The sequence below is a fragment of the Hibiscus syriacus genome, unplaced genomic scaffold (genome assembly GCF_006381635.1).
Source record: "Hibiscus syriacus cultivar Baekdansim isolate YM2019G1 unplaced genomic scaffold, ASM638163v2 tig00111851_pilon, whole genome shotgun sequence".
Lineage (NCBI taxonomy): Eukaryota > Viridiplantae > Streptophyta > Magnoliopsida > Malvales > Malvaceae > Hibiscus > Hibiscus syriacus.
In genome coordinates, this window is record NW_024063203.1 from 18,106 (window position 1) to 41,108 (window position 23,003).

Genomic DNA, 23,003 nt, shown 5'->3' on the forward strand with positions numbered 1-23,003 from the left:
ACGAATCGATTTCAATTGGTTAACCCGAGTTACCCGAATATGTCCGGTGCTACTCACCCGAGCCCAAAACCCTATAGTTTCTCCACTCGGCCATTTTGCGCTATATATTGTTGTCGAGTCGAGTCGAGATGTCTAGACTCAGTACATCGCCCTCTAAAAACATTCAATTTTTTGGGCGTTTTTCCTTGAGAAAATCAGAAGTCAAAACCTTGAAAGCTCTGTTTTTGTTTTTCAATCTCCCTCTTTCCTCTACCAAGGTTATTCTCATGACGAAATTTGGTAATATTTGATGCAGAAAGCTCGGTGGTTGTAGAAAGCTCGGTGGTTGTAGTTGTTATTCTCATGACGAAATTTGGTAATATTTGTTTTCCTCGTAAGAGTTGAACTGACAGGAATATGATGCAGAAAGCTCGGTGGTTGTAGTTGTTTGGTCACTGAAACGACACCGTAAAAAGAAAAATAAATTAGAAATTCTTAAGGGTTTTAGCCTTTATTTTCTGCTCTTTTCTTTTACCCCTTTTCGGTACCGCGCCTCCCTATTTTCCAAGGCCGAACTTTTTTTAAACAAAGATCTATTCTGTTCTTCTTCTAGGGTTTGGCTTGGTAACGTAAACAGTTTAACTGGCTTCTCCTTTTTTCATGTAATCATGGATGCTTTAGCTTTTAATTTTCTTTCTTGAACTTTAATTATCTACATTGTGGCAATGTTTTGAAATATATTTGGATGATCACGTAATTATCTCAATTTAGTTGTATAGTGTAGACTTTTAAAGTTAAATCGAAGTGTTCGTTTCCTGCTCTGATTTGTGCAAGTTAGCTATCGGTCCAGTTAGTTATGTATGCCATTTCTTTTTTTATTTTTCTTGCATTTGATGTTTACAATTACATCATTTTTAATTTCCTTCTGCTACTCTTCTACTTTCATTCCTGGACTGATTGTTGTTTTCTATCTTAATCGTCCTCAAAATGGGAAAGTTTGGGCTTAAGCGTTGGTGTTTTCAAGCCTGCAAAACTGATAGCTTTATCAAGCATTATGGCACCAAACCCCAGACTTAAGCAGGCCTTCCGCGCTATGGAGGAAATAGGGATAAGCAAGGAAAAAGTGAAACCGGTATTGAAGAAGCTTCTTAAGCTGTATGACAAGAATTGGGAGCTAATTGAATCAGAGAATTATAGAGTTCTTGCTGATGCTATCTTTGAAGAGGACGATAGTAAGGTGCATTTTCCTTTATAATCTGTTTTGGTTCAGCTTTAACTCTTATCACTTGTCATATTTGTTGCTGTCGCTGATCTTTGTGCTTTTCAGGTGCCACAACATGAAGCAGACAAGAACAGCGATGTATGCGACTCATTTCTGTAACTTATGCTGGCCGTGCATAATATTTCTTGTTTTTCCTTGTTCTCCTATCTGATGTTGACTGACATGGTTAGACTGTTTTATCTACCAGGAGGAAGATATTGAGGAAGAAGGTTCTGTACCTGTTGAAATTGTACACCCCTTAAAAAGAAGACGCCTGAGAAAAAAGTATGATCAGGAATCATGTTCTCATAGAAATGACAGCTCCGATGGGGGTGGAACCCTTTTTAAAAAGCCTAAAGTTGAGGAGGATGAACTACCTCCTGCTCCTTTGCAACAGCAGCCACTTCAGTGTAATGTTGAAAATATAAGGGCAGAATCTCTGCCTGCTTCAGTTCGACCTGTTTCATCTCGGCCTACTTCTCCTGCTCCTGTTTTACCCCATCAAGGTGGTAGGAATAAAGGGAAGCAAACTGTAGAACCTAGTCCTCCGGCGGTACAAGAAAGACCTGAACCAAATTCACATTTATCTCAAATGCATGTCAGATACAAAGGAAAGGAACCTATATCAGCTCATGTTGCTTCAGATCGGAATGGCCTTCAGCGAGCATCTCGAGCATTGTGCATTAAAGAGCCAGCACCTGAGCCTGGTATTAGTCCTAAAATAAGTTTGCCAGTTACTCATGCTTTGATAATTCCCAAGGAAGAGCCGATTACTGATGACATTCCCGTGGATGAGATTCCTATTGCAGTTATTCACCCAGGTAAGTTATTGTCATTCCCATATGAAATGCCTCTTTTATTCCTTAATTCAATTTTCATTTCAAATCAATATTTGATTAACCTTGTGGCAATTCTCTAGAGCTATTTTCATTTAGACCCTTTACATGTTATGGGGTTTTTGTAATAAGTACTATTATATGCTAATTAACATTTATTACTATTATATTGTTGGATATGAAAATTGTAATTGATGCCTGAAGTTTTTTGTTTTTGTTCTATTTTCTAATGATTTTAGTCCATATTTATTTTACTATTAAAACTTTTTTATCAGATTCATTAAGCGAAAGAGGTTTGTTAGCGGGGGACTTTTCAACTGCAAAACCAAATTGGCAGGAACCTCCAGAATCCCTGCATGCAGATAAAACTGTAGGAGGTGCTGCTTCAGCTTCAAAGAGTGAGAGGCATGGCAGCTGTGACCTTACTACCGTTCCTAAAGAAATTCCTTCTAGTCTTGAAATTGCCTCAACGCCATTGGGAGAGGTGAAGATTTCTATAAGCTACAATTCTGCTCTTGGAAGACCAAATTTCCAATTGCCTAGTGTAGATGAACTTAGAGAACTGATGGAACAGAGGTGCCTCCGGTCATATAAACTCATTGACCCTAATTTTGATGTATTCAAAGTTTTAAGTGATATGTGTGAGTGCATATTGGAATTGGCAACTAATTCCACTAAAAAATTACAAGAAGTTAATGTGATACCGGCTCTTGATGTATTGAAGCAATCTCCTGCAAGGGATGCTCTTAATGCTGTGAGCAATACAGAAAATGGTTGCTTGCTAGGTAGGATGTCAAATGAATCTTTCAATGTTCAGTGCTCTAGAAACGGATGTGTTGACAATGTGGGTGGGGAGGAATTGATGGTTGTTCCGCAGCATGGACTTACACCTGATGAAATAAGGTGGCTTCATGATGCAATTGACCTAACAAGGGGGAAAGAAAAAGTTCAAATTTCGTGGGTAAATGAAAATAGTAAAGATTTTCCACCACCATTTCAATATATATCAGAGAATCTGGTCTTTCAAGATGCTCGTGTTAGATTTTGTCTTTCCGGGATTGGAGATGAAAGTTGTTGTCAGACATGCTTTGGGGATTGTCTCTTGTCTCAGCAGCTTTGCTCATGTGCTTGTTATTCTGGGGGAAATTTTGTATATACGTTAGCAGGTGTTCTGAAGGAGGATTTCTTAGAAGAGTGTATAACTATGACTCGTGATCCTCAACAACAATGTTTCCTTAGTTGCGCAGAGTGTCCCCTTGAGAGATCAAAGAAGGATGACGTTCCAGAATCTTGCAAAGGTCACCTAAAGAGAAATGTTATAAAAGAATGTTGGAGCAAATGTGGCTGCAATAAGAGATGTGGCAATCGGGTGGTGCAGAGAGGTGTAAATTACAAATTGCAGGTTTGATTGATCCAAGTTTTGTATAGTTTATGGTCCTTGTTATCATTAGGTTGCTTTTGAAATTAAGGCATCAACCTTTGAATTTGCTTTATAAAGCCCTTTTTCTTCAGCTGACTAATTTAGCCTGAATTTTAGGTGTTTCTGACACCTGATGGAAAAGGTTGGGGCCTTAGAACTCTAGAGAAGCTCCCCAAAGGAGCTTTCGTTTGTGAGTTTGTTGGAGAAATACTCACCATCTCCGAGTTGTATGCAAGGAACAGAGAAAAACATGCATCTCCAGTCCTTCTAGATGCCTATTGGGGGTTGAAGGGAGTTTCCACAGATGAAGAAGCTCTCTGTTTGGACGCCACATGCTATGGAAATGTTGCTAGGTTCATCAATCATAGGTAATTGTATGTGTGATGTATATTTGACTTTATGTGCCCTTTGCTTTTCATACTGTGTTCTTTCAGAATTTTCCATTACTTGTGCATCTATTTCTATGTGGTATGCTTTTTTTCAGTGAATCTGTTTCTATGTGGTGTGTTTTTCTCACTTTAGTTATAGATCATGGAAATTGCATTTGAAGCAATACTCGAGCACCTTCAGTAAAGTGAGATTTAAAATATATGATTCCCCCCCTATTTTGCTAGATGCTTTGATGCAAACTTGATTGAGATTCCTGTTGAAGTCGAGTCTCCAGATCTTCATTACTATCATGTACGGCATACTGATTTCTTCTACCTTCATAGTCCTATTTGTTTTGTGGCTTCAATTCTGTGTAATAACAAGTCTAATTGAGCATTGACCATGTACAGATAGCCTTCTTCACAACGCGAGAAGTTGATGCACTTGAAGAGCTGACTTGGGTGAGTGATTTTCTTATAGTTATACCATCCTGATGCATGTAGTTGATATCTGGTTACATTTTATATGCTTAAGAAAAAAAATGGTACGATCAGATTGTTGATGTCGCATCACGCATGTGAAGAGATGAATTAGAACATTTTTCTTCCTTGCGAGATTACTTTCAGATATTCTCTAAACAGTCGTGACAAAGTTAATAATGTATATTTTATAAATTAATGCGTGATGCACATACACCTAGTGTGCTTGTATGAACATCCTCTGACATTGAATGATGCTATTTTTGTTTGGATATATGCGATCAGGAGCAATTATATGTTCATGTGTGGTTTGAGATGAAAACCGGGTATGAAGTTTTCCGTTACGTGTTTACTTTTTTCTGTAGTAAGAGGCTATATATTCTGCGTGCAGGATTATGGACTTGACTTTGATGATCTTGATCATACTGTTAAGCAATTCCAGTGCGGATGTGGCAGTACGTTTTGCAGGGACATGAAACGTTCAACTAGTAAGTAACTGTGGTGTAAAATTTCTTTTCACGGCGAGATAATACGCTTTTAAGAATTTTAAATGTTTGACTTGCCGAGAAAAAGCATAATCGAAACTTCCCAAAATGCAAAAAGCTTTATTGCCTTTTTGGTTGTCCGTTAAACCATGATTTCATCTGCAAATGCTCAAACCGGCTTTTTGTATCAAGACCTTTGTCGACAACGATATTAAACGAGGCCCGCTTTCCTGGTAACTGCTATTGTCTTATCGTTAACTGGTTGTATCTTTAACAACAGATGTTTCTATGGTGCAGGGTCTAAATCTGCCATGATCACCAGATGAACTAATTATTGGTAAGGGAAATGTTTTGCCATTTTTGTTGATAGGTTGTTTTGGAACAGAGATCCAAGGCACGTTCGGAACCGAACCATCTTCGGAAAAAAAAAACGAGAGCTAGTTATCTCGATTAAGTCTGTAGATATAGTAAACCATGTAAATATGGTTTGAATACTGGGACCAAAAATGTCTGAATGATGAAAACTCCGGTGCCGGTGGCAATTTAAATGGGCTAGTCTGGTTTCCCTTTGAAAACACTGTTACATATAAACCATTTCGTCATTAAAATTAAAAGTTGACGTCTAATATGTCTGATATAATAATAGTGTTCGTTGTTCGAATCCAAATTTAGCTTTGTTTCCTTTTTTCAGCTGGGGTTTCATTTTGGGTTCCTGTTGCTGGATCCATATTTGTTTCACTCTTCTGGACTGTTTTTAATAGAATGCTTAGCTTGCGTTTGTTGCTTTTTTTTACCATAAAATAATAAATTTACCTCTTTGTTAAAAAAAAAGAGTGGGATTGTTTACCTAATAATTTTGCTTTAAAAATGACTGGCTAACTAGCTGTCTTTGTAAGAAAACTGACAAGAGATCAATGAAGCTTCTATATTATGCTGTAAGAAAATAAATTCATAATTAATGTTAATATGTTAAAAAGACAACATCCTATACGTCTACGTTAGGATTAAAACGGAAGGAACTAGGAACTCATGGGGTCTGATTTTAAATCTTTTGTTGTAATTAACGTATTGTATATATTGTGCCAATATATATATAACGTAAAGGATATTTATATTACATATGTTAATGTAACTGATTAAATGTGCTAAAATATAAATTATAAATATGATGTATTAATTAAATATCTCTTATTGAACATCTGACGTCATTTTTATTAGGGTAAATTATATATGTGATTGTTTAATTATGAAAGGTTCTAATTTAACCATCAATCTTTTAATTTTTTAATACTATTTAATTATTTAAATGATGCAAGTCAATCCATCTGTCATTAATAGTTGATAGAAAAATTGACGGTTAATAAGGCTGGTATAATTATATATTTAGTACTTGTTACTTAATTTTTATTTAATAAATTTAAATTTAATCCTCATTAAAGCTAAGATCAAATTGGATTAAGGTTTCAATTACATGCAATACATTTTTTCTATAAAGAATAATCAATACAGCATATGAATGGAATTACAAATACAACAAATATATATGTATAACTATAATCAGTATCTTCGAAACACAAATAAACAATTTGACAAATGTATATATATTTATAGAAAGACACTAATTTTATTAAAATTAGAAAATATCTAGAATTACAATAAAAATTTACAAGTATAACTGTAAGCGTAAACTAAATTATAATAGGACATTTTCTATAACAATTGATACAAAAACTAGCCATCTAGATCATATAAATACCAAAGAAGGAAAATATTAAAAAATCTAACCAAAATACTCTAACAAAATAATGATACGAACAAATCTGACTGCATCGACAAACAAACCACAAAAAGGATGAAAAAATTGAAAGACCACGACAAATCGCAAATTAGAATCAAGTGACGTGAGAAAACTATCTACGAACGCAAAACGTGTATCCAAATCAATTTGAAGGTCCAAAGTAGGGAAAATCAGCATAATAACAAATAAACGTCATCTTGATCAGTTGTGGCGATGTCAACTCTAACCCTAAAAAAGATAAACAAAAACAATAACAAAAAAACCGAAAACTGCCAAAAGACAGAGATAAATGTGCCACAAAAACATAGATAAACATGTCATAAAGACATAGTTAATCATAAAAAACTAAAAAACAAAAGTAAAAGACAACTGATGGTCGACAAACAATATCAAAATTGATACCGTTGTCGGCTAAACAAAATCAAAGAATAAAAAGTTGGTTTGATTGTAAAAAATAACACAAATTGTAAAGAAAAAAAAGTGAGAGAAAGAACAAATAAATATATAAATTAAAATTAAAATAACTCTAGGTATAATTAGCATATAGTAAAATTTAAATTATAATAAACTTAGATAGAGAATCCACATGTAAAATAACGAACAATAATACTCAAACCTAAAATCTTTTAATCGAAGCGAGCTATTCAATGGGGGGGGGGGGGGGGGGAAAGCACCAACCGCTTTGGTTTAACGTCTATTGGACTCAAACGTACGACTTCCCAACTCACAGTTTGGTACAGGCACTCTCATATTTTACTTGAAACCTAATACAACTCATCCAATTTCATCACTTATAATACACCCCCTCTTCTCCCTTCCCCTTCCACCTTTTGCCAATGGCGTCGAGCAACATGGCGGCCGGCTTCGGTTCACTTGCCGTCGACGAGGTACTCTCTCTTCTTCTCCTTGTTATGTTCAAGAAAACGTTATTGAAATCTACATCTAACTTATTTACGTTCTTTGGATGTCGGATATGGCAGAATCGGGCGTCGGCGAGGACATGCAAGGTGTGCGGGGATAAGATCGGGGAAAAGGAGAACGGACAAGTGTTCGTAGCATGTCACGTGTGTAGTTTCCCGGTTTGCCGGCCTTGTTATGAATACGAAAGGAGTGAAGGGAACCAGTGCTGCCCTCAGTGCAACACTCGCTATAAGCGTCTCAAAGGTCTGTAACTACTCAGTAATTCATTTCATTTCTGTTGATAGAACAAATGAAACGTTTCATTTGTGATATCCTTGGAAGATCTGATTCGAAGATGGTATAACACATGAAATTGTTTTGTCTTTGGTTGTTCCGCAGGTAGTCCGAGAATCCCAGGAGACGAGGAAGACAACTCAGACCAAGAAGATTTTGACGATGACTTTCAGATGAAGAACCGCAAGGATAACTCGGATGGACATGTAAAACAAAGCCCTTCAACAATAATTGTAATAACAATCTGATGGTTAAAAAACATGGTTGATTTTGCAGGAAAATGGGGACTATAATAATCAACAATGGCAGCACCATGCTCAACCTTTCTCTGTTGCAGGAAGCAGTAAGTGTATTCAGTAAACCTTGACTGGACTGGAATAACTTGAATCAATGTGAGTATCTAATTTAGATTATTGAAATGGTGAGCAGTTGCAGGGAAGGATTTAGAAGGCGAGAAAGAGATGTACGGAAGCGCAGAATGGAAAGAAAGAGTTGAGAAATGGAAAGTGAGGCAAGAAAAACGAGGTTTGATTAGCAACGATAATGCTGGAAATGATTTCCCCGAAGAAGATGATTACCTGTAAGTTTTCACCTCCTAATTTTTTTACCACCTGTTTTGGTTTTATTATTAATCGATTAATCTGGATCGATTACTACAGAGACAAAGGTAAACCTCTCTACCCAATTTGTCCTATACACAACCGTCAGGATTCAAACCTTATGTTGGTCTAGTGAGATGAGACACTATATTCTTTAAGCAATGTCAATGGTTCGGATCTTGACGTTTACATATAGAGCAAACTGGATTAAGAGGGTCGTCTCATAATGGATCTTTGCAAAGCCCAATCTGATTTGGTCGATTAATAGAATAGATACCAGTAATTAATTAAAAAAATATAATTTCACTAAGCCATTTAATTTAATCTTATGATTATATTTCTATAAACATAATGTAAATAAATCCTATCTTATTTGTAAAAAAAATACACTTAATTTTTTAGATTAATTGCACTAATTATGTTCAACTGTATGATTATGATGTTGAACTATTATATTAATTAGATCATTTTCTCAATTAACAATTAAAATTATCCAATTATACAAATAATTTTTATTTGATCTTTAATTTTTTTATTGAAAGCATCTGTCATTTAAAATATCAAATTCAAACTATCTATTTAATATATATATATATATATATATAGTTTAATCTATATATTTTAAATATATTTAATATTATATTTAGGTTGATATCTAATTCTTATATTGTCAGTTTAACAAAATAAAATAATTGATACAACTATAGTAATATTTTAAGGATTAAATTTTATTTTTTTTATATTTAGGGACAAATTTAAAATTAAGGAGATAGTTTGAGGGAATTAAAAAAAACTATTCCTTCTGTTTTTTTTTCTTCAGAAACTGAAATATGACGGTTGAGATTCTTTTGCAGCTTGGCTGAAGCTCGACAACCTTTATGGCGGAAAGTCCCAATTTCATCGAGCTTGATAAGCCCTTATCGGATCGTCATCGTCCTCCGCTTCATCGTCCTCGCATTTTTCCTCCGGTTTCGTATTCTAACGCCGGCATACGACGCTTATCCGTTATGGCTGATCTCCGTTATCTGCGAAGTTTGGTTCGCCTTCTCTTGGATCCTCGATCAGTTCCCCAAATGGTTCCCCATTAGGCGCGAAACTTACCTGGACCGCCTCTCTTTGAGATTCGAGCGTGAAGGGGAGCCGAATCAACTAGGCGCCGTCGATGTGTTCGTCAGTACCGTCGATCCTCTCAAGGAACCGCCGATCATAACGGCCAACACGGTTCTATCGATCTTGGCCGCTGATTATCCGGTCGAGAAAGTGTGTTGTTATGTGTCAGATGATGGCGCTTCCATGCTCACTTTCGATTCCTTGTCTGAAACGGCTGAGTTCGCGAGGAGATGGGTTCCGTTTTGTAAGAAACACAACGTTGAGCCGAGGGCGCCGGAGTTTTATTTCAATGAGAAGATTGATTATTTGAAAGACAAGGTTCATCCTAGCTTTGTTAAAGAACGGAGAGCCATGAAAGTAAGTTGCTAAACTCGCTGTTTTTGAGTGTGATCTAGTCGAGTTGAGCTCAAACTCTGAGAAAATCGATTCGAGCTCAAGTTTCGAATCGACGTTCAGTTTGAGTTCGATGCTTGTTTGATTAGTCTCATTTATCTAGTGAAAATGAGTTGAATCAAGTTTTAATATTAAAACTTGAGTTTAGTTTAAGATAAAGATGAAAATGTTAAAATTCCTTGGTTAGACTCGTTTTCCTGATGAGATTTGAGTTTGATTCTTCAGGCTCAACTTTAAATTCAATCATTCGTGTTTGAATTCAAGCTCATTTTCCTAGTTAACAATGGTTTAATGCATATATCTTATGTTATTGCAGAGGGAATATGAAGAATATAAAGTAAGGATCAATGCATTGGTTGCAAATGCTCAGAAGAAACCAGAAGAAGGATGGGTGATGCAAGATGGCACCCCATGGCCCGGAAATAACACACGTGATCATCCTGGAATGATTCAGGTAATTTAAAGATTAATAAATTACAGATTATGATACGATTTTTTTGGCTTAATTATTTCCTATATCGTAAGAGTCTTCAATATAAATCATGTATTTCTTCGTTTTCACAGGTCTATCTAGGAAGTGCCGGTGCACTTGATATCGATGGCAAAGAGCTACCTCGGCTTGTCTATGTTTCTCGTGAGAAACGTCCTGGTTATCAGCACCACAAGAAAGCCGGTGCTGAGAATGCTCTGGTGATTACTCTTCTTATAGTCTAATGTTCTTTGTTCTGCTGATTCAGTTATTTGTGACATTCATTTCGATTTTCCTTCGGTTTTTGGAAAACCAAACTACTGTCTATGAATTGTACCAAACCATTGTTGTTTTGTATTCATTTCTGATCTTTTTTTGGGTGACGGATGCCATTACCAGGTTCGAGTTTCTGCAGTGCTTACTAATGCACCCTTCATATTGAATCTGGATTGTGATCATTACATCAACAACAGCAAGGCCTTAAGGGAAGCTATGTGCTTTCTAATGGATCCTCAGTTTGGAAAGAAGCTTTGTTACGTTCAGTTTCCGCAAAGATTCGACGGTATTGATCGCCACGATCGATATGCTAATCGAAACGTTGTCTTCTTTGATGTAAGCCTTGCTTTCCGCTCGCAATTCTTTTATTTTGACTTTGAAAAATTCATGCCTAAAACTCCACTTTCGGTTTATAGATCAACATGTTGGGATTAGATGGACTTCAAGGCCCTGTATATGTAGGCACAGGGTGTGTTTTCAACAGGCAGGCATTGTACGGCTACGATCCGCCAGTCTCCGAGAAGAGACCGAAGATGACCTGCGACTGCTGGCCTTCATGGTGTTGTTGTTGTTGTGGAGGTTCAAGGAAGAAATCAAAGAAGAAAGGAGAGAAAAAGGGATTACTCGGAGGGCTTCTATTCTCCAAAAAGAAGAAAATGATGGGGAAAAACTATGTGAAAAAAGGGTCTGCTCCGGTCTTCGATCTTGAAGAAATCGAAGAAGGACTCGAAGGATATTGAAGAATTGGATAAATCATCATTAATGTCGCAGAAGAATTTTGAGAAACGATTTGGGCAATCACCGGTTTTCATTGCTTCAACTTTGATGGAAAATGGTGGCCTTCCTGAAAGAACTAATAGCACATCACTTATTAAAGAAGCCATTCATGTAATTAGCTGTGGCTATGAAGAAAAAACTGAGTGGGGCAAAGAGGTGAGTAATGTTATACATTTTAACAATTTGGTATCGAAGTAGTTGAATTTACATTATGTTTTTTGTTTGTTTGGGAGTCAAGTTAAGCGACTTGTATATTGCCAGATCGGATGGATTTATGGATCGGTGACGGAAGATATTTTAACAGGTTTCAAGATGCACTGCAGAGGGTGGAAATCAGTTTATTGTGTACCAAAACGACCGGCATTTAAGGGGTCGGCTCCAATCAATCTCTCGGATCGGTTGCACCAAGTTTTGAGATGGGCACTGGGTTCGGTAGAAATTTTCCTTAGTCGTCACTGCCCACTTTGGTACGGTTATGGAGGAAAACTGAAATGGCTTGAGAGGCTTGCTTATATCAACACCATTGTTTACCCTTTCACTTCAATCCCTTTACTCGCCTATTGTACTATTCCAGCCGTTTGTCTCCTCACTGGCAAATTCATCATCCCAACTGTAAGTACTTATGCCGTTTTTCACTCGTCCCGAACGATCAATCCTTTTCTATGTTAATGTAACTAAACATATATTGTCTGAATTTTATTTATTACTTTAATCTTTGACTCCGACCCTGAAAGTATTCATCAGATCCTGTCCCAAAAATTTACATAATAACTTTTTATGCAAGGTTTTGACAAGTTGTGGTTTCTTGGCAGCTAAGCAACCTTACAAGTATATGGTTCTTGGCACTTTTCCTTTCCATCATAGCCACAGGAGTGCTTGAACTTCGATGGAGCGGAGTTAGCATCCAAGACTGGTGGCGAAACGAACAATTCTGGGTCATCGGAGGTGTCTCCGCCCATCTTTTTGCTGTTTTCCAAGGCCTCCTCAAAGTCCTTGCCGGGGTTGATACCAACTTCACTGTAACTGCCAAAGCAGCGGAGGATACAGAATTCGGTGAGCTTTATCTCTTCAAGTGGACCACTCTCTTAATCCCTCCCACAACCCTGATCATAATGAACATGGTCGGGGTCGTCGCCGGAGTGTCGGATGCGATCAACAATGGCTACGGTTCATGGGGTCCGTTGTTCGGCAAACTGTTCTTCGCTTTCTGGGTCATTCTTCACCTCTACCCTTTCCTCAAAGGATTGATGGGGAGACAAAACAGGACGCCCACCATTGTTGTGCTTTGGTCGGTACTGTTGGCATCCATTTTTTCACTGGTTTGGGTACGGATCGATCCTTTCTTGCCCAAACAAACCGGTCCGGTCCTCAAACAATGCGGCGTGGAGTGCTGAACCGTGTTCATATATTTTTCTTCTTATCATGTTCCTATTTTGCCCTGTACTATGATTCTGCATATCTTGTGAGAAATTTCCTAAAGGGATCTATGCTGATTATATAAAGTTTTCTATGAATGATTTTGTTGGTAATAAAAGAAAAAGAATGTGATTATTGGTTTAGTCCGGTTCAAATGATTTTTACATGATGATAAATATTTTATTTAGATTGATTATAAAATATATATAGATTTTAACACTGTTATACAAAAGTATATGATAAAGTTAAATTATAGTAAATATTTTACAAATTGATATTTTAATTAAATTTTTGGTTTAAATTGGTATTTGAACTTAAGTTTTTTTTTATTCAAATTGATAATTATAACCAATTTGAATCAAGGATCCAAATTCAAATGTCTAATTAGACCAAAAGAAAGTTTAAGTATCTTATTAGATAAAAAAATATTGAATGATGACAATTCTATGTTTGACTGGAGAATTTTCTTTCTTCTAGTTTAAATAAAATTTTCGAGTCTTTTGCTCCACCTTCAAAAGATTTTCGTTGTTGATGGTAAAATATGAAAGAATTCATGGATGATAAAGGAATATCGGTTGTGCTTGACGTTCATATGGAACAATGATAGTGAATAATTCTACGATCGTAGAAAAATGATAAAACTCTCAAATATGATGAGTATGTAAGATGATAATTATGTAGACAAAATGAGATCGATGACTCTTATTTAAAAATATATATATATATATATATATATATTTTTAAATAAGACTAACATATCATGTCACTTTTTTTATGACGGTGATTGTAATTAAAGTAAATTAAAAGTACAATGATTTGTTGTAAGTTTTAAAAGAATAATGATCAAAATAAATATAATTTAAACGTTGAGAGACCATTTAACATAATTTACCCATTTTTATTATAAAAAAATGGGGATTTCCAACCTCCCAAATGAAGTTGAATGGTCATCCATCGTAAACTTTCTAAGCATTTTAATGGCTGCTGGGCATACGTCATGACAAATGAGAGAGAAAGAAAGGGATCAATCATGGGCGGAGATGATCGAAAACGCCGTTGTTTAGCGATGACTCTGACGGTGGTTCTGTTCCTGGGAATTTTAGAACTCGGCGAAGGAGAGCTGAAAGGAGATTATTCAAAGATATCGGGAATTATAATCCCAGGATTTGCTTCAACTCAGCTGAGAGCTTGGTCCATTCTCGACTGCCCTTACTCTCCCCTCGATTTCAATCCACTCGACTTGGTTTGGCTCGACACTACAAAAGTAAGGATCCCCTGCTTTTGGGCTCTTGTCGCCGTTTAGTAAACTGCCTTTTTCCCCTTTTGGATTATACTGTTGTTGTTGCTGCTGCTGCTGTTGTTCTGTTTGTGTATCCCCCCCCCCCCACACAATGTTTCTGTTCTGGTTATATTCAGTCTGTTGTTGGACCCATTTGTGGGGTATTATTGAAATTGAAACTAACAAAAAAGTTAGAAAGAGTAAACGTTTGGTTGATTTATAGAAAGAGCATAATCAAGTAATGCTATTTAACGTTCATCATATATATATATAAATGGTTAATCACGAGTTAGTTTGGTTATCTGACATCATGGTTTTTGGAAATATTTTTTAGCAATGAATGATGAACTTGGTTTATATTACAGGCTCACGTGAAGTTGGTTTTCCGCCCCTCTTGTTTAACTTTATTTGGTTTCTTTTATCTTGTCTTTAGTCTTGAATAATTTTCTATTGCATGGGATTATAGGATGTATTATAGGTTCTAAGAAGTTGAATTTGATGTTTTTCTTTAAAGCCTAGTATGTATGTTTTTCCCTTTGCTGACAGTATTGATTTTTTCTTCTTTTTGAAGATTATAGATGGAAATAGAATATTGATCTATAAGTTCATGGATTATCAATGAATTTTGCTCCTTACTATGGTTATCAACATACTTAATAGTTAATATTGACACCCTTTTTATCAACATAATGCAATCATTTCTCTTATCACTAGACTGAAAAATAAAGAAAGCAAACAAGAAAAGTTGACTATCAGGAATGCGTCCAGAAATCGTGGCCATCCTCAATATCATTAGTTTTGATGCTTCCTCTAAGCCATTAGTACTCCATACTCGCTTTTGAACAAATTTCATCTAATATTCTGTTGTTACCTAGTAACCGCCTACCTAGGTATTTAGTAGTGGTATACAATGTTCCTTTTATACAATTTAACCTGATACACTCAACATTTTTGTGAGTTCTTTTTCACATATTTAGAGGATCATACTTCCATTTGATGTCTGAAAAGTGCCAAACATGTCTTTCAGGAAAAAAAATGAAGTCGGAGTAATATAGGTTGTATGGTGTGGTTTGTTTTTTTAATATACCAAGATTGTCACACTTCTGTTTATCAAAAAAAAATGAAAGAAAAAAGGAAAAGATTGTCACGCTTCTTTTATCTGCAGCTCCTCTCAGCTGTAAATTGTTGGCTTAAGTGTATGTTTCTTGATCCTTACAACCAAACTGATCACCCAGAATGCAAGTCACGCCCTGATAGCGGTCTTTCTGCTATTACAGAACTTGATCCAGGTTACATTACAGGTATTATTCTCCTTTTCTATCTTTTGTTCTTATTTACACTTGATTCGAAAACATATATCAAGTGTCTGCAAAATGCTTCATGCTTAACTTTTTGTTTGTTTGTTTATAACAGGCCCTCTTTCTTCAGTGTGGAAAGAATGGGTTAAGTGGTGCATTGAATTTGGTATTGAGGCTAATGCAATCATAGCTGTCCCATATGATTGGAGATTGTCACCATCGATGCTTGAGGAGCGTGACCTTTATTTTCACAAGTTAAAGTATGTATATTTTCTGGTTCATTCTGTTTTTTCTACCTCTGATGCATGTAGCCTAGTAAAATTTTGTTTTATTTATTTATTTATTTTCAGTGACTAACCTTTTGGTGCATCATCAATAGATTCTTCCAAACTAAAATTAAATGTGTATTCCTCATGGAAGTTCTGTTTCTGACAATATTTTGCTTGATATTTTCTTTTCATTTTTTTCAATGAATGTAACTCTTTGCTTTAAACTCCTCATGAAGCCTCTTTTTGAGTAACTTTCTAAGTCACACTACTTTTCTGGTCTGTGGTCAGAAAGTTGATTTTGATGTGTTCTTTTATTTTAATAGTGTATAATTTAGTTATAGTTACTTTTTGTCTAAACCCAAGTCTGACGGAAATTTTTTTACTCGAAATGTTTATGTGTGAGGCACAAATATATGTTGGATCATGCTCTTGAATTATTAATTTTTCTATGCACTCGAAAATAAGAATCCAATTCTGCATTTCCCTCGACTTTGACACTAGATCCATATATTGGGTTGAGATGCTACTCTGACACTTTAACTACAGGATGAGTTGAAAGTGCATTGTTTTAGATTTACATAAGTTGAATTTTCAGGATGTCCTGTTGATGGTAAACTAAACTAACCTAATTGTAACTTAGATTTTTTATTGATGATTGTGCAAATATATTGCAATCTTGTGACAATGATGTTCGCCTATTTAATTAGTGCTGCTGCTTCTGATTGCAGGCTGACATTTGAAACTGCTTATAAACTTCGTGGGGGGCCATCAATTGTGTTTGCCCATTCATTGGGTAATAATGTCTTCCGCTACTTTTTGGAGTGGTTAAAGCTAGAAATTGCACCAAGACAGTACATCCAATGGTTAGATGATCACATATATGCTTATTTTGCCGTGGGTACGATCCTTTGCATCAAATCCTTTACACAAGATGTTTTTTCCTGGAATAGTCTTGTCTGACCTTTCTTGGTCTCATTATCTTCTTTTTTTAACCTAGGAGCTCCTCTTCTTGGTTCAACAGAGACGGTCAAAGCAGTACTTTCTGGAAACACATTTGGCCTTCCTGTTTCCGAGGTTACTTTTCTACTTTTTCTCAAAAACCACCACATCCTACATGAACTTTTTTAACAGCTTTCGTTTACATGCTCAAGTGGAAAACAGCTTACCCTGTTATGGTTCCTTGTCAGTTAGACAATTAATAAACGGGCATGCATATAGAATACTAATGGAATATGGAAACAGGTCACAACAATCTATAAAACTTTAATACAATAGAACTAGAGCAATGAAGCAGGTCACAACTACTTTTCTGAAACTAGTCCCCTTTAAAAGCTATCTTTAAGGAAATTGCATATGAAGATTAAACTTATGGTAGAGCCTTGTAAGAAATCTGCAGTCACATTCAATGAAAGGTAATTGTAGGCAGATTTTGTAGAAACGAATGTTTAGTTCTTATTAGATTTCCAATAAGATATATGCTTTGAAACCTTAAAACTACTTGAATGACTTCCTATGATTCCATGAAACAGGTCTGGTAATGCAATATGGAAAACTTTAGTACAATAAAACTAGAGCAAATTCAAGATGTTAAAAGCATCTATGCCTAACAGCTAAGCTATCGGTGTTCAATACTGCATATGTAAGAACAGCAAATTGGCAATGGAATTCCTTAATTTCTTTTCAAGTTGTGAATACAGGTTCCATATTTTATTTTATATCCGGCTTTTCCTCCTCTTACCAATTTATGTTATAAGATTTTCATTAGCTGTTGTATGGTGATGTAGGTATGTCTTCGGTGATGTCCATTTGGGACAGAGCTGTAGGTTAAGGAATTCTTCAGCCGATACGCTGCGGCATTATGTATAGAATAGAAGGTAGGCTAACCACTTGCTTATTGTCCATCCTGCACTATAAACAGATTCGTTGCTTCAGTTCTACGAAGTTTACTACTAATGCTCTCCCATATTTCTATAGTTCCCACTTTGGCAATAATTTTTTTTCAACGTGCATTGATTCGGTCTCCTTTGCTGATTTTGCCTTTTGGCTCAAATTTTACATGCTTCCCGTTGAGGAATTTGGGTCCACTGTATGATAAATTTGTTAATATTACTGTAATATTCACTTGTTTTAGAGATCAAATGGAAGGTTGAAACATGGTGGTTTATCTGAGTCGTCTTTCTTAAAGCATTTGAGTCGGACCCTCCAACTACATGGAAAAACTTAACAAAGGTCAAACATATCCATGTCCGGCACATACACCCGAATTCGAGCAACATAGATGTGCGCATATGGATATGTTGTGCGAAAAATCTTTATCTAGATGTCATCACTTCTCATCGAAAACTAGTGTTAAAGTACATATAAATTTGATAAGGGATGGCCTTCATTATGTATCACTTGTGATGTTGAACCTCATCTTTTAATTTTTGTTGCCCCAGGTGTTCATCTGTAACCCCGAAAGCTTTCTCTACTCCAGACATTATTACCAGGCATTACAAGCAAATCAAGGAGCTCTGTCTCGAGCGAGGTTGTTTTTCCGGTTGGAGACCCGACATTCTTTCGTATGCCATGCGGAGTTATTCCTTGGGTCCCTCTTCTCATTACAGGGTAACACCGATACCACGTAGTTACCTTTTGCGATCGCTACAACATAGTTAGCCCAATTCTTTGCTGGAACTGGTGGCGAACGATAAGCAAACCGTTATTTCGTTCCTATTGCTCTAGATTTTGATTCCAATGGAAGACTTGAGAGTTCTTATAAAGCTGAGGATGGTATCATCCTTGAACTGTGATTCATCCACCAGTTGAGCATCAAATTTGTTAATGGAGTATTAATTCGAACATTGGTAGCCATGTATTGAGAATATGAAAACCTTGTAAAAGATGCTAGATTAATTAATATTTATACATTGACGTCAACCTCATTTATAAGGGTCAAAATCTTGTCATATTACTTATAGATCAACACTTTTGTGATGGGACTGTTTTATAATTATATATATTATATATTACTTGATTTGAATTAATCGATTAATATATGTTTTTCATTCAGTTTGATCGAACTGATTTTTGTTCGGATCAAACCAAAAAACAATGGAAGCATAAAAAGAATTGACTTTTTAATTTTTATAAAATAGACGAGAAAATCATAACTAAATAATTATTGTAGCCAAATTTTCAGTTAACTCTTAAATTATTATAACCAATAATTAATATCCTGATTTTTTTATATATATTCGAGACTCAAACTTAATTTAATAAAATTAAATTTCATTTTGTTGTAAATGAAATTCAAATTAAGCTATGAACAGATGGCAAGCCGATTAATGTAGAATGCAGTTTTGAAGATATAAAATATTTAAAAATTAGAAATTAAATTAAAATATATACCATAATCTGTGAATATCTTACATAAACAAATTTAATATATTTATAAAAATAAATTATTTTATGGTCTGACTTACATGTCATTTATAGTTCTAATGAATAATATCTATTAATTTTAAAATAAATTTTATATAATTATTCACTCTTTATTTACATATACAAAAAGGGTGAAGATTCATATTAAAAAAAATGAGATAAAAAAATATTATTAATTGTGACTAAGTAGTGAGCGGGGTCCATGTAAATCTTAGATTACCGTGGCTAAATATAAGATAGTCCGTCACCAGTGTTTACTATCTACCCTTGTGAAATTTGTTATCAGGAAGGGGGTATTCAGGGCACCGTGATGCCTGGATGTGCAGAAACATTCCAGGAATCACAGCAAGGGCAGCAAAGCCATGCAAGGTTCCAGGACCAGCACCAGAAGGTCCGGCGCTTCCGCAAGGGTGACGTCATTGCATTGCCGGCCGGCGTCATGCACTGGTTCTACAATGATGGCAAGGAGCGCCTTGTTACTGCCAACCTCCTCCACACTGCCAACATTGCTAATCAACTCGATAACAATCCAAGAGTATATACTTCATATATATATATACACACTACTTTCACTCATTCTTAGCAGCAAAAATAGAAAAATTTTAAATTTCTAACGATTTTTTATGATGAATTCTATTGTGTTGTTTAAATTCAATCTTGCTGGTAACCCAGAAGAGGAACAGAGAAGACTAAGGAGGTTTGCACGACAGCAGCTTCACGGAAGCAGGAGTGAGCGCCGGGAGGAGGAGGAAGAAGAAGAAGACAACCGCAGCCGCCGCTACGAGCAGAGGAGCTCGTAATGCAGAAACCTTCTCCGCGCCTTCGAAAGTGAGTTCTTGGCTCAAGCTTTCAACGCGGACATCAATATCATTAGGAAGCTGCAAGAGGTCCGAGGAAACAGAGGCAGCATCATTAGAGTCAAGGAAAGACTGGACGTAGTATCACCACACAGAATGGAGGAGGAAGAGCGCCAAGAAATCCAGCAGGAGGAGGAAAGACGCCGCGAAGGAAGAAATAACGGCCTCGAGGAAACATTCTGCGCCATGAGAATCAAGGAGAACATCGCCGACCCTGAACGTGCCGACATTTTCAACCCGCAAGCCTGTCGTCTTTCCACTCACAACTGGTTTAACTTCCCCATCCTCAACCCACTCGGCCTCAGCGCCGAAATGGGTCTTCTCCACAGCGGCACAGCGTAAGCTCCACAAAATCTCCACATTTCATCAAATGTCAAATCACATAACATTAACACTCTATTTACTGTAAAGAGAGAGCCCGTATACCATTCCACAATGGCGCGTCAACGCCCACAAGATACTTATGTTAAGAAGCTGCGCCAGAATGCTGGTGGTGAACAAAAACGGCGACACGGTGTTTGACGATAACGTGGAGGAAGTGCAGCTACTGACGGTACAGCAAAACTTCGCCTTCTTGAAACGAGCAGGCGGCGAAGGAGCCTAATGGGTTTCCTTCTTCACCAATTCAGAGGCAACCAACACCCCGATGGCTGGAAGAGTCTCCGCCATCAGATCTCAAGAGAAGAGGCCAGGAGGGTCAAGTTTAACAACCAAGACACCTTTTTCTTCACGTCCGAGAGGAGGACCGAAGCTTGATGCAATGTTAAATGGTGTTAGGGTTGTTTTGCAGTGGATCCGAGAGGAAGGGATGACCTCCTTCCATTAACATGTAATCGGCTGGAAAAGGTTACTATTTCAATATATATGTAACTTTTGAATATCTACTCTTCTACTTCCATCACATTCACATCTTCTTCGCGCCATTGAACTTGAATCCCTACTTCTTTGCCTAGCTCCACTGCTTTTCTGGCTTCTCTAATTAAAACATTCACATATCCCACTCCGACAGGGACCTCCCTTTCAATTCTGATGATTCCCACGCGTTTTCTTGTTTCTTTTTCTTCTTTAAAGCACGTTCCCTCTTTCTTTTTCCCCCATTTTTATCCGAGTTCTATCTTGAATATCAGCCCATTAACCAAACTGTTCGATCTTTTTGGCTTTTACACAAGTCTATTTTATTTTTTTGGATAATTCGATTTTATTACCCAAATATCTATATAAAAACAGCCTGTTCAATAATACAAACAATATCTACTTACAACATAACAGAATTCAGCTATTCAATACCCAATGATTACAAAGTATAGTATTAACACTATCATTCCTATTAATAATTCTACCCCTTAGTTGGATAGGTGTGTTTTACAGCATAGAGTAATGCTTTAAAATTTCGTGAGCATACCTGGAATAGCCTCTTGTTCCTCTCCTCCCAAACAGTGTAAATAAATGTTGTCCAAGCTAATTTCAAAATTATAGTGAGCAAGGATCTACCTTTCCAATCAAATAGGTATCTAAAGTATTTTATGTTAAAATAGGTACCTAAATTATTTAAATTTTTTCATCTAAATTCTAGAAAAGTTGACGTGTGACATTTGTTAAACAATATTTTAAGTACTTAAATAAAAAAATAAATATTTTAAGTATTTATTTTGATAAAAAATACCTTAAGTATTTATTTTGATAAAAAAAATATTTTAATACTTAAATAGAAAAGATAGAATATAAAGTAAATAAAAGCCAAAGGAAGCTGAACAGCCTAGGTGATGAGCACGTGGAACTGTGTAGAGGCAGATAACGCGAAGAACCGACGACGCAGGGAAATTATTAGTTTGTTTTTGTTACGCGAAGAACCGTAGCATGTTACTCGTCTTGCCATCTGTTTGTACTTTAATTTGAATTCATTTACAATAAAATGAAATATAATATATCTTAAGAAAATATTGCTGAAAAAAATACTCTATTATTTTCTCTAAAGATTTTTAATTTAAATAAAAAATCAAACAACTCAATTCAACTAAAAAATTTTCAAATAAAATTTGAGTTATAAAACATGACTCGTCTAGGGATGGTAAAAAAATCCGAACCCGCCGGAAAAAATCGAAAACCAAATTAAATGGGGACGGAGAAAAACCGTTTATGTTAAACGGGGATAGGGACGGGAGAAAATCGTTTATGTTAAACGGGGACGGGTTTAGTAATCCCCGCCCCGATTACCCGATTACTCGGCCCGATAAATATTAAAAATAATTATTATATATATATAATATTAATAAATTTAATTTAAAAAATATATATAATATTAATATATTTAATTTAAATATATATATATCTAACCTGATACCCGTTTAAATAACTGTTTATGCTAAACGGGGATGCCCGTTTCCCCGCAGTTTTCCCCGATTATCCGATGGAGATCCCCGTTTAAATCCCCGCAATTTTTTAAGTGAGAACTGATACGAATTTTTTAAACGGAGAAGAGGACTAATACCTGACCAGTTACCATCCCTAGTCAACTTGACTCTCGAACACCCATCCCCATTAGATGCGTGAGTTTGAATATAAATTTTTCCGGAAAAAATAAAATATATGATATGAAATATTATAAAATAATATTACCTACTAGCCAAATTCTAGTTCATATGATTAACTTTAATAGGGGTAATTTAGACGATAGACTCTAGTTATTTTTTTAAAAATCATTTACAATTTAATATAAAACATAAGCCTTAAATTAAAAATTCTCATTCAAATTATATATATATATCTCACAAACTATGTCAAATATTTACATTTAACTGATAAAATTGAAAAAATAAAAAGATATTTAAATTCAATCAAAAGTGACTTGAATATCCAAAGATAGACTCAAACCGAAAATTGATCAATATGATGTTAAATCAATTTAAAAATTGACCAATCAAATTTTGACTCCAACCCAAAAGGATTTTTTTAGATGTAGATGTATGATTAAAGAAAATAAAGTCATGCAAAAAAAATTAACACGAACCTCGTTAAA

The 23,003-nt window shown here is 35.7% G+C and overlaps 2 protein-coding genes and 2 pseudogenes across 5 annotated transcripts; all 4 read left to right on the plus strand.

The window, feature by feature from the left end:
- The first annotated feature begins 152 nt into the window (after positions 1-152).
- On the plus strand, positions 153-5,416 carry LOC120172449 (probable inactive histone-lysine N-methyltransferase SUVR2). 4 transcript variants are annotated; one of them, XM_039179903.1, is made up of 10 exons: positions 153-279; positions 976-1,216; positions 1,307-1,339; positions 1,449-2,061; positions 2,352-3,478; positions 3,614-3,864; positions 4,111-4,177; positions 4,276-4,326; positions 4,736-4,832; positions 5,127-5,416. In XM_039179903.1, the coding sequence occupies exons 2-10, from the start codon at positions 1,034-1,036 to the stop codon at positions 5,153-5,155; spliced, it is 2,451 nt and encodes an 816-aa protein (XP_039035834.1). In that variant the 5' UTR covers positions 153-279; positions 976-1,033; the 3' UTR covers positions 5,156-5,416. The 4 variants fall into 4 exon arrangements, with proteins under 4 accessions (XP_039035834.1, XP_039035832.1, XP_039035831.1 ...); XM_039179901.1 differs by having other exon boundaries at positions 271-355; XM_039179900.1 differs by lacking the exon at positions 153-279 and adding an exon at positions 528-641.
- Positions 5,417-7,423: 2,007 nt separating this feature from the next.
- On the plus strand, positions 7,424-12,962 carry LOC120172448 (annotated as a pseudogene).
- Positions 12,963-13,793: 831 nt separating this feature from the next.
- On the plus strand, positions 13,794-16,850 carry LOC120172460 (phospholipid--sterol O-acyltransferase-like). Its single transcript, XM_039179914.1, has 5 exons — positions 13,794-14,125; positions 15,306-15,441; positions 15,554-15,698; positions 16,436-16,605; positions 16,705-16,850. The coding sequence occupies exons 1-5, from the start codon at positions 13,805-13,807 to the stop codon at positions 16,833-16,835; spliced, it is 903 nt and encodes a 300-aa protein (XP_039035845.1). The 5' UTR covers positions 13,794-13,804; the 3' UTR covers positions 16,836-16,850.
- Positions 16,851-17,075: 225 nt separating this feature from the next.
- On the plus strand, positions 17,076-20,743 carry LOC120172505 (annotated as a pseudogene).
- Positions 20,744-23,003: the final 2,260 nt, after the last annotated feature.

Excerpts from the sequence above, each read along its gene's own strand:
- LOC120172449 (XM_039179903.1), top strand. The coding sequence starts at position 1,034 with ATGGCACCAAACCCCAGACTTAAGCAGGCCTTCCGCGCTATGGAGGAA. Across the intron at positions 2,062-2,351 it reads TATTGCAGTTATTCACCCAG|ATTCATTAAGCGAAAGAGGT; the intron begins GTAAGTTATTGT and ends CTTTTTTATCAG. Across the intron at positions 3,865-4,110 it reads GCTAGGTTCATCAATCATAG|ATGCTTTGATGCAAACTTGA; the intron begins GTAATTGTATGT and ends CTATTTTGCTAG.
- LOC120172460 (XM_039179914.1), top strand. The coding sequence starts at position 13,805 with ATGGTCATCCATCGTAAACTTTCTAAGCATTTTAATGGCTGCTGGGCA. Across the intron at positions 15,699-16,435 it reads CTTTATTTTCACAAGTTAAA|GCTGACATTTGAAACTGCTT; the intron begins GTATGTATATTT and ends TTCTGATTGCAG. Across the intron at positions 16,606-16,704 it reads ATATGCTTATTTTGCCGTGG|GAGCTCCTCTTCTTGGTTCA; the intron begins GTACGATCCTTT and ends TTTTTAACCTAG.